The 11909-nt window shown below is 42.1% G+C and overlaps 1 protein-coding gene across 3 annotated transcripts in view; it reads right to left on the bottom strand.

Annotated features, from left to right (window-relative positions):
* Nucleotides 1–544: 544 nt before the first annotated feature.
* LOC138665321 (centromere protein Q-like) overlaps nt 545–11909 on the bottom strand; it is a 149046-nt gene continuing 137681 nt past the window's right edge. For all 3 annotated transcript variants that reach the window (XM_069752689.1, XM_069752690.1, XM_069752692.1), the window contains 2 exons: nt 4181–4249; nt 545–906 (listed from right to left, as the gene is read on the bottom strand). In XM_069752689.1, the coding sequence (XP_069608790.1) occupies nt 769–906; nt 4181–4249 (207 nt within the window). In that variant the 3' untranslated portion in view covers nt 545–768. The remainder of the gene's footprint in view (nt 907–4180; nt 4250–11909) is intronic.

Genomic DNA, 11909 nt, shown 5'->3' with positions numbered 1-11909 from the left:
AGAATTAAAGGAAACATCTGACCTCCTTAATTGCAAACAAAGGTTTCTGTACCAAAAATTAAATTCTCTTTTTCTTTTGTATCAATCTTAATTCATGAAATAAAATACAAATTAATTATGTAAAAATCATACAATGTGATTTTTTATTTTTAGATTCTGTCTCTCATAATTGAAGTGTACCTACGATAAAAATTACAGACCACTCCATTGTTTGTAGGTGGGAAAACTTGTAAAATCGTCAGTGTATCGAGTACTTATTTTCCCCATTGTATATTTATTCTATCTATATATAAGATTGCTTTATTAGTTTGAAAACTAGCTTTAAATTACATAGAAAAATTACAGAATGTAATAGATGTTAAAACACATTACATACGGATGCTAGGTGAGAAGAAAAAAAAGCACACTTGCATAGCATAAGTTGAACCATATGGATTCCATTCGTCCAACTTTTCAAGAGCAATTTCAGAGCTAGTTTTTGTACGCTAATATGTGTGAGCGCTTAGTCCGTACACTGCACAGGCCATAGAAATGGAGAAACAGGAAGAGTTTAGTCGCTTTATTTCTAAAATATCAATAATTACAGAGGGCTGGGTGGGCCATCATACTGTGTGTGTGGATCATCATAATTGTATAACTAACTGAATAGCATTCAAAAAATGCAACAAAATGTAAACATATTTTTAGTATAAATAGAAAAAAGTAAAAGTGGATCTGAAGCTACATTTTGGCTACATTCCAGATATAGACAGCCAAGTCCCCTCTTCATCAAACAGGTAACAAGCTGGAGGTCTCAGCATAAGACATCTTTAGAAGATTCAGTGCATTTTTATAGATCTGACGTGACTGGACCCGAGAAACTGCCTTCAGAAGTAGCTTAGGATTTTTCAGCTTTTTTGCCATGTCCTGGAGAGAAAAGAGCAGATTAACTGTAGAGGAACTAAAAACCCTTAGTCAAAATAAAATAAAACCCTGCCTCTTCCTCTTCTCTAATATATTACACGTTTGCTATACTGTTGGCTTCATGCGTATGTAACAAACTGATGACATTTGAGTTTTTACCCTGAATTTTATACCATACTAGAAACTTCTTAGAGAGGCGGATTTTAATTTAACCCCTTAATGACCATCAATACGTCTTTTAACTGACCTGAGATATAAGAGAATAACATCCCCATACAGGTAACAATCCAGCAGCTGCCGGCTGTACACTATAGCTCACAACTTGCTGCCTCAGCCATGATCAGTGTTGTCACCGTCCATATCTGTTTAACCTCTTAGATGCTGCTGTCAATAAATGAGTATATCATATACATGTTTAAAAGAGTGTGGGCGGCTTCCTCTTTATCCCCATTGGCACCCTGAGATCATGATTGTGTGGTCCTGATGTTTGCCATGGCAATTCACAACCAAATAGTGGCCTTAGTCTACCAGCTACAGTGGCCTGTTCAAAAGTCAGCGACATTTAGGTCGAAAAATACACTTTTTAATTCTGTCATGTCACTTTGCATTAATTCCTGAAAATCACCTGAAGGGTTAATAAACTGTGACGGAAAATTTTAATATGTTGAGGGGTGCTGTTTTTAAAATGGTATCACTTTTGGGAGATTTCCAATATATAAGACCCCTAAAGTCACTTGAAACCTGGATAGGTCACTAAAAAAAAAAATACATTTGGTAAATTTCCATAAGAAATCCGCTGCCCATTCTGAAGTCCGGGGAGGAGGGGGCGGAGTTTCGGGCGTGCATGCGCAGTAGAAAATGGCGGATGCAACGGACAAAAAAACGTTACATTGAACGTTTTTTTTGTGACGACGGTCCGCCAAAACACGACGGATCCATCGCACGACGGACGCGACGTGTCACGATCCGTCGCTAATACAAGTCTATGGGCAAAAAACGCATCCTGCAAGCACATTTGCAGGATCCGTTTTTTGCCCAAAACGATGGATTGCGACGGATTGCTAAAAACGCAAGTGTGAAAGTAGTCTAAGGGATTAAATATTAAAAGGTCATTTTTTTTTTTATTTCAACAGAAACAGTGCCGCCCTATGGACAGTGTCTAATATTGCAGCTCAATATTCAAAGGCCCTTGGAAAACAGTGCCAAAGGGCAACTAAATTGTTAGCAAAACAATGTTTCAAATCTTAAAAGAACAGGAAAGGTAAACCAAAGCATACTCAAGTAATCCACTTACAAACCACTCAGGACATGCACATATTTCAAGACTAAAATGAAAATAAATAAAATTTATGAGTGTCCCGGTGCAGGCTGCAGACTCTTTATTTCACTGTGTGCCAAATAGGAAGGCACATGTATTACTGCAGTCCTGTGATTACTGTATATACTCTAGTATAAGCTAAGATTTTCAGCCCATTTTTTTAGGCTGAAAGTGCCCCTCTCGGCTTATACTTGAGTCATTGTCCCAGGGGGTCCGCGGGGGAAGTGGCAGCTGTCACTTCATACTCACCTGCTCCCGATGCATCTCTGCATGTCTCTGCTTCTCCGGTGGTCTTCGGGCGCTGGCAGCTCTTACGTGGTACCACTCATTAAAGTAATGAATATGGGCGCGACTCCACTCCCATAGGGGTGGAGCGCATATTCATTACTTTAATGAGCGGTACCATGTGACCGCTCAGTACAGGAAGAGCTGCCGGAGCCAGGAGACTATCGCATCGGAGAAGCTGCCAGGGACCGCGCCGGGAGGGTGAGTATGACGGGGGAGGGTGAGCATTGTGATATTCACCTGTCCCCGTTCCACCGCCGTGCTCCGTCTTCCGCGTCCTCTGACTGTGACGTTCAGGTCAGAGGGCACGATGACGTGCTTAGTGCACGCCCTCTGCCTGAACAGTCAGAGCTGGAAGACACAGCGGTGTGCGGCGGTGCAACAGGGACAGGTGAATATCGCAAGTGCCGATGTCCCCGCCTGCTCAGGACAAGAGGTGAGTACGTCATTTTTTTTTTTTAATTGCTGCAGCAGCATATGGGGCATAATGTTCTATGGAGCATCTTATGGGGCCATAATCAACCTTTGTGTAGCATTATATGGGGCAAATGTTTCTATAGAGCATCTTATGGGGCCATAATCAACCTTTGTGCATTATATGGGGCACATTTTCTATGGAGCATCTTATGGGACCATAATCAACTTTTATGCAGCATTGTATTAGGCCAATGTTTCTATAGAGCATCTTATGGGGCCATAATCAACCTTTTTGCAGCATTATATGGGGCATATTTTGTATGGAGCATCTTATGGGGCCCATCATAAACTTTACGGAGCATTATATGGGGCGTATTTTGTATGGAGCATCTTATGGGGCCCATCATGAACTGTTTGGAGCATTATATGGGGCTCCTGATTCAATATGGATTTTCAAAAACACTTAACCTACTAAAGTCTCAATTAATTTTTGTTTTATTGGTATCCTTTTTTATTTTTGAAATTTACCAGTAGCTGCTGCATTTCCCACCCTAGGCTTATACTCAAGTCATTACGTTTTCCCAGTTTTTTGTGGCAAAATTAGGGGTCTCGGCTTATACCCGAGTATATATGGTACTCTATTCTAATCTAAAAAGAACAGATGCGCTTAGCACGTTATTGGCAAAGATATCAAATAGCTTGAACTGCAAGAGTTGAGTGTGTCTTTAGAAGAAACTTGCTAATAAAATCCTGCGGCTACAAAGGCCTCAGCACTGAGAAAATAGGGTGTAGTTTACTTACATTAAAGGAGATCTCCACTACTTGGACAACTATTTCTTAAATGCTGTAGTACCCAATGTAAAATAAACGGAAATTATACTTCTGAACGTCCAAGGGAAGTGAGCGAGGAAGCTTATTACCAGCCGTTGATTGGCTGCAACATTCACATGACTTAACGGTCATTTAAGCATCAGGAGGTCTGGCCCATTATAACTGGAATAGCGATATTGCAGAAGGTTTAATATATGGTTATTTATATTTTTTTTTACTTAGGTGTTGTCTAAATGTATCCCAATTTTATAAAAAAAAAATTCCATTAGGTCAGGAATAATAGGGTGAAAGCTAAATGTCCACTACATGTCAATCATGTAAAATCAGTATGAGGTTTTCTTTGCATTTCAAGTACGCAACAAAAATATTTTCCTATACATAGAATAGGATTAAACTAGCGTTTTTTTAAAATAAAGACCTACATACTTGCATAGTTGGAGCCTCAAATGTCCCTTGTGGAAGTTCCAGGGGGTCTATATTTGATAAGATTTTATCCTGTAAATCAGAATTAATGTGATGAAACATTCAACAAATTGAAACAAACTGAACAACACTAACAAGGTGGTTCTGGGCAAATAATGAATGAAAGACAGGTCCAACAGTGACACTCGGGACAACTAAGGTGGCAGCATGAGCAGCTTATAATGCGTCTGGTGGGACAGGGCTACTTGTCACTGCTGACCGCCTGTACCAAGCCTTGTCAATGGGGCTAGGAAAGAAACTAAAGGAAGCCCTATCCTAAAGCTGCATACAAAGGGTGAAATAATGACTCTTCAAGGATATGGACCTGCTAATACAGAATGCATAAACAAGCATTTCAGACAAAACACTTTTCTATTATTACCATTTAATACACAGTGTAACTTTATTGTTCAGGTCATCATGAGAACTGGTATAGTACATTTAAAACATGTTTTATTACTTATTTAACAACAAAAAAAAGACTTCATTGTGTTTACTGATTTTTTTTTTTTTTGAGAGTATTTTTAAAATCAAATTGAATGTATTTTTTTAATACCATTTTGAATCTTTTAAACAAATGTCAACTATATTATAATCACATACAGTATATCACAAAAGTGATTACAACCTTCATGTTTTTGTAAATATTTTATCTTGGGACAGCACTGAAGATATGACACTGATACAATGTAGTCAGTGTACAGCTTGTATAACAGTGTAAACTTGGTGCGCCCTCTAAATAACTCAGCACACAGCCACTAATGTCTAAACCGCTGGAAACATAGGGGAGTACACCCCCTAAATGTGGATATTTTGTGTGGCCACTAACAATGAGCAAACGTGCTTGGTGATACTCAGCTATCACTCTAGTATCTGAGTGCTCGAAAGTGTTCGGTACTCGGCGAGCATTAGACAGTGCTCAATTTCGAACTTGAATCTCAGCCCCGCAGTCTATGGATGACCGTCCTTATAATTTTTGCCTGGCTTTGCACTTTCTGCAAAGCCTTTATGAGTGTAGAAGTACATCAACTTTGTGTTCAACATTTTTTTCTGGATTCAATTAGTCATCCATACAGTGTAACATGTTTATTGTTACATTATGGTGGTATGTAAAATTAAAAAAAAAAAAAAACTTTAGAAATATTTCTGGATTCAATTACTCACCCATAGAGTATTATGTGCCCTGTTTACATTTCAGTGTAATATAACACTAAAAAAAAGAGTTTTTCTGGATTGTGTTAGTAATTCATACAGTGTAACGTGCTTAGTGAGCGTCAAGGATGGTAGAATCCCGCAAGCCTCCCAAAGGGAAGTAACAGGAGAAATATCGGAGCAAGACTAAGCTGTCACAACAGTGGAGGTGGCAGTAACCTTTGATCCAGAAGTGGACGCTTTCCCAGAACCACCAAGGCCCGAACCCAGGCCACAGCCTTCACTGCTGGGGTTCTTGCGAAATGCAGACAGGAGAGCCATGAGCCAGAAACTTGTGAGCAGAATGCGGGGCCTAGGCTGGTCAGAAGAGAAAAGGAGGCAAGCCAGGACCAGGACTGAAGAAATGCTACAGGGCCTGTTGGCTGCAAGGTACTGATAGCTGGCAACCCGGGTGGGAGGTAGTTACTTATGACTGGCAGTGGAGATGGAGTCCATAGAAGAGTCTGGGACCCATCATGACATCTAGTTCCCCAACAGGCAGTAGAGACAGAACACTTGCCTAGAAGGCTGCAAGAACTGATGGCTGGAACCAGAGTCACGTTCCTTAACCCCTTAATCCCATATGACGTACTATCCCGTCCAGGTGACCTGGGACTTAATTCCCAGTGACGGGATAGTACATCATATGCGATCGGCCGCGCTCACGGGGGGAGCGCGGCCGATCGCGGCCGGGTGTCAGCTGCCTATCGCAGCTGACATCCGGCACTATGTGCCAGGAGCGGTCACGGACCGCTCCCGGCACATTAACCCCCGGCACACCGCGACCAAAGATGATCGCGGTGTGCCGGCGGTGCAGGGAAGCATCGCGCAGGGAGGGGGCTCCCTGCGGGCTTCCCTGAGACGATCGGTACACGGTGATGTACTCACCGTGTACCGAGCGTCTTCTCCCTGCAGTCCCCGGATCCAAAATGGCCGCCGGGCTGCATCCGGGTCCTGCAGGGAGCACTTCCGGGTCAGGACCAGGCTGCAGCTGCAGCTCTAATCCTGCCCGGCTGTATGTCAGATCACCGATCTGACAGAGTGCTGTGCACACTGTCAGATCGGTGATCTGTGATGTCCCCCCCTGGGACAAAGTGAAAAAGTAAAAAAAAAAATTTCCACACTTGTAAAAAAAAAAAAAAAAAAAATTCCTAAATAAAGCAGAAAAAAAAATATTATTCCCATAAATACATTTCTTTATCTAAAAAAAAAACCAAAAAAACAATAAAATTACACATATTTAGCATCGCCGCGTCCGTAACGACCCGACCTATAAAACTGGCCCACTAGTTAACCCCTTCAGTGAACACGAGCCAAAAAACAACACTTTATTATCATAACGCTGAACAAAAAGTGGAATAACACGCGATCAAAAAGACGGATATAAATAACCATGGTACCTCTGAAAACGTCATCTTGTCCCGCAAAAAACTAGCTGCCATATAGCATCATAACCAAAAAAATAAAAAAGTTATAGTCCTCAGAATAAAGCGATGCCAAAATAATTATTTTTTCTATAAAATAGCTTTTATCGTATAAAAGTGCCAAAACATAAAAAAAATGATATAAATGAGGTATCGCTGTAATCGTACTGACCCGAAGAATAAAACTGCTTCATCAATTTTACCAAACGCGGAACGGTATAAACGCCTCCCCCAAAAGAAATTCATGAATAGCTGGTTTTTGGTCATTCTGCCTCACAAAAAATCGGAATAAAAAGCGATCAAAAACTGTCACGTGTCCGAAAATGTAACCGATAAAAACGTCAACTCGTCCCGCAAAAAACAAGACCTCACATGACTCTGTGGACCAAAATATGGAAAAATTATAGGTCTCAAAATGTGGAGACGCAAAAACTTTTTTGCTATAAAAAGCGTCTTTTAGTGTGTGACGGCTGCCAATCATAAAAATCCGATATAAAAAACGCTATAAAAGTAAATCAAACCCCCCTTCATCACCCCCTTAGTTAGGCTAGGTTCACATTGCGTTAATGGGTTAACGCTAACGGACAGCGTTGCACGGCGAAAATGTCACAATTAATGCCGTGCAACGGGTCCGTTAGCACAACCATTGACAGCAATGTGATTTTCGGGTGTAGCGCATCGCTAGAGCGAGCCATTTTCGGCTCGCGCTAGCAAGGTGCCGTTCTTTTGTGGCGCGCCTCAGACGCTGCTTGCAGCGTCCGCGGCGCGCCCAAGGTCCGATCCCCGATCTTTCAGAGCGGGGACGTTAATGCGACCACTAAACACGACACCTAAAAAGACATTGCGTTAGGGAAATCCGTTTAGCACTAGCGGATTGCGCTAACGCAATGTGAACCTAGCCTTAGGGAAAAATAATAAAATTAAAAAAAATGTATTTATTTCCATTTTCCCATTAGGGTTAGGGCTAGGGTTAGGGTTTGGATTACATTTACGGTTGGGATTAGGGTTGGGATTAGAATTAGGGGTGTGTCAGGGTTAGGTGTGTGGTTAGGGTTACAGTTGGGATTAGGGTTAGGGGTGCGTTTGGATTAGGGTTTCATTTATAATTGGGGGGTTTCCACTGTTTAGGCACATCAGGGGCTCTCCAAACGCGACATGGCGTCCGATCTCAATTCCAGCTAATTCTGCATTGAAAAAGTAAAACAGTGCTCCTTCACTTCCGAGCTCTCCCGTGCGCCCAAACAGGGGTTTACCCCAACATATGGGGTATCATCGTACTCGAGACAAATTGGACAACAACTTTTTGGGTCCAAGTTCTCTTGTTATCCTTGGGAAAATAAAAATTTGGGGGGCTAAAAATCATTTTTGTGGGGAAAAAAAAGGATTTTTTATTTTCACGGCTCTGCGTTGTAAACTGTAGTGAAACACTTGGGGGTTCAAAGTTCTCACAACACATCTAGATAAGTTCCTTGGGAGGTCTAGTTTCTAATATGGGGTCACTTGTGGGGGGTTTGTACTGTTTGGGTACATCAGGGGCTCTGCAAATGCAACGTGACTCCTGCAGACCAATCCATCTAAGTCTGCATTCCAAATGGCGCTCCTTGCCTTCTGAGCTCTGCCATGCGCCCAAACAGTGGTTCCCCCCCACATATGGGGTATCAGCGTACTCAGGACAAATTGAACAACAACTTTTGGGGTCCAATTTATTCTGTTACCCTTGTAAAAATACAAAGCTGGGGGCTAAAAAATCATTTTTGTGAAAAAAAAAAGAATTTTTATTTTCACGGCTCTGCGTTATAAACTGTAGTGAAACACTTAGGGGTTCAAAGTTCTCACAACACATCTAGATAAGTTCCTTAGGGGGTCTAGTTTCCAAAATGGTGTCACTTGTGGGGGGTTTTAATGTTTAGGCACATCAGGGGCTCTCCAAACCAACATGGCGTCCCATCTTAATTCCAGTCAATTTTGCATTGAAAAGTCAAATGGCGCTCCTTCCCTTCTGAGCTCTGCTATGCACCCAAAAAGTGGTTTACCCCCACATATGGGGTATCGTCGCACTCAGGACAAATTGCACAACAACTTTTGTGGTCTAATTTCTTCTCTTACCCTTGGGAAAATAAAAAATTGGGGGCGAAAAGATCATTTTTGTGAAAAAATATGATTTTTTATTTTTACGGCTCTGCATTATAAACTTCTGTGAAGCAATTGGTGGGTCAAAGTGGTCACCACACATCTAGATAAGTTCCTTAGGGTGTCTACTTTCCAAAATGGTGTCACTTGTGGGGGGTTTCAATGTTTAGGCACATGAGGGGCTCTCCAAACGCAACATGGCGTCCCATCTCAATTCCTGTCAATTTTGCATTGAAAAGTCAAATGGCGCTCCTTTCCTTCTGAGCTCTGCCATGCGCCCAAACAGTGGTTTACCCCCACATATGGGGTATCAGCGTACTCAGTACAGATTGTACAACAATGTTTGGCATCCATTTTATCCTGTTACCCTTGGTAAAATAAAACAAATTGGAGCTGAAATAAATTTTGTGTGAAAAAAAGTTAAATATTCATTTTTATTTAAACATTCCAAAAATTCCTGTGAAACCCCTGAAGGGTTAATAAACTTCTTGAATGTGGTTTTGAGCACCTTGAGGGGTGCAGTTTTTAGAATGGTGTCACACTTGGGTATTTTCTATCATATAGACCCCTCAAAATGACATCAAATGAGATGTGGTTCTTAAAAAAAAATGGTGTTGTAAAAATGAGAAATTGCTGGTCAACTTTTAACCCTTATAACTCCCTAACAAAAAAAAATTTTGGTTCCAAAATTGTGCTGATGTAAAGTAGACATGTGGGAAATGTTACTTATTAAGTATTTTGCGTGACATATCTCTGTGATTTAAGGGCATAAAAATTTAAAGTTGGAAAATTGCGAAATTTTCTAAATTTTCGCCAAATTTCCGTTTTTTTCACAAATAAACGCAAGTTGTATCAAATAAATGTTACCACTAAAATGAAGTACAATATGTCACGAGAAAACAATGTCAGAATCGCCAAGATCCGTTGAAGCGTTCCAGAGTTATAACCTCATAAAGGGACAGTGGTCAGAATTGTAAAAATTGGCCCGGTGATTAACGTGCAAACCACCCTCGGGGCTTAAGGGGTTAAAATGGGATTCTCTACACCAGCAGAGCCAAGTATTTCACTGTATTTCTAGTCTGTCAATATGGGTCGTCCTCTGGTCCTGGATTCGCGGCATTCAGGCCACCTGGTGTTGTGACGGGGGAATCCCTGTATAGGGGTACACCTTGCCCGATGCTCCACTACGTGGTACAGGGTCGTGATCCAGAGGTTCTTTTCCTCTGACAACTTTTCCCTTTTTGTTTAACCTTGTTAATAAATATCTTTTGGTTTATGAGATCCACTCTCCTGTCTTTTGAGTATTGGGCATACAGTCGCCGCAGCACCATCAGTGGTCTAGTGAGTCCACTATACTTTGTCACGCCCTGTGGGCGTAACATCTGCAAAGCATTTGAGTATAGGAGTACATCAGCTACACAAAATATTTAAGTTCAATTTTTTTTTCTGGATTTAATTAGTCATCCATACAGTTTAAAGTGCTTTATGTAAAATTACGGTAGGTTAACATTTTTATAAACCGCTTGGCCTGGTATAGTTCACAAAATATTTTTGTTCCAAAAATTGACTATTCTCATATATACTGTAGAACCTGATTTATGTGAAACTTCATTGGTTTGAGATATAAACAAAAAATGGCCTAATACAGGTGTAAAAATGTGGTCCCTCGCTACCCAAGCCGTCATTATTTCTCAAGTTATGGTGTCCCCACCTTGTACCAACATGTGTCCAACAACATCGCCCATGACCTTATCAATGCGGTTACTGGGATTGTCCACTTAACGACTGACACAGGACAAGACCTTGTGGCCAGGGACGGTACACTTCCCTGAAGGCACACTGGGTGAACATTTTGGAGGCCGGGGCACAGTCCCACCCTGGCAAGGATTGCTAGCCTTACTTCTTTCAGGGCTTCTTCCACCAACCCCAATGTGCTATCTCGAGCACGTCGTACCCATCAGCTGGAAGCTCTGCTTCAATGCCTCAGCGAACTGACAACAGGCTCTACTGAATCTAAAATTGTCTAGGAGACAAATCGCACACCGCAGCAGTTATTTAAAGGAATAGCAGACCAGACAGATCTGTGGCTCTCACCGCTGAATCTCCAAACAGGCATGCTCGTGGGCCGTAACCTGGTGGCTGCTGTGAAGCTTGCCAAGGTCACACACATTCGATACTTGGCCCAAGTGCTCAACTTTGTAGTTCAGCAGTTTCTGAAAACATACCCAGATTTGCTAGAGCTTCTGGTCAAGGTATGCCGTGTCAACGCCCATTTCCACAAATCAGGTAAAGCTGCCGCGGCTCTGGCAGTACTGCAGCAGTGCATGCAGGTGCCAGCTCGCCGACAACTGTGTGACGTGCACACACACTGGAACTGCACATGCTGGAAAAGGCTTTATGAGCAGCAGAGGCCAGTTGTGGAATACCAGCTCCCCGAATACACACCCTCGGTATTTTGGACAGTCTACACACATAACAATTAAAGAATGGGCATGAATGGTTTTCCAAGACTTTGAGGACTTGACAAAGATGTGAGCGGCAATGAAGCCATCATCAGCGCAACGATCCCACCTCTGTGCCTGCTTAAACAGTCCCTGCTGATAATTAAACATGAAGCATTGCATGTTAACCAGTTGGAGACAAAGGAAGGCATTAGGGTACCGTCACACTATACAATTTCGATCGCTACGACGGTACGATTCGTGACGTTCCAGCGATATCGTTACGATATCGCTGTGTCTGACACGCAGCAGCGATCAGGGATCCTGCTGAGAATCGTACGTCGTAGCAGATCGTTTAGAACTTTCTTTCATCGCTGGATCTCCCGCTGTCATCGCTAGATCGGTGTGACACCGATCTAGCGATGCGATCCAGCGATGCGTTCGCTTGTAACCAGGGTAAACATCGGGTAACTAAGCGCAGGACCGCGCTTAGTAACCCGATGTTTA

This window comes from Ranitomeya imitator, chromosome 2 (assembly GCF_032444005.1).
Source record: "Ranitomeya imitator isolate aRanImi1 chromosome 2, aRanImi1.pri, whole genome shotgun sequence".
Classification (NCBI taxonomy): Eukaryota; Metazoa; Chordata; class Amphibia; order Anura; family Dendrobatidae; genus Ranitomeya; species Ranitomeya imitator.
Note: the sequence above shows the minus strand (reverse complement) of the source record. Positions and strands in the feature narration are given on the sequence as shown.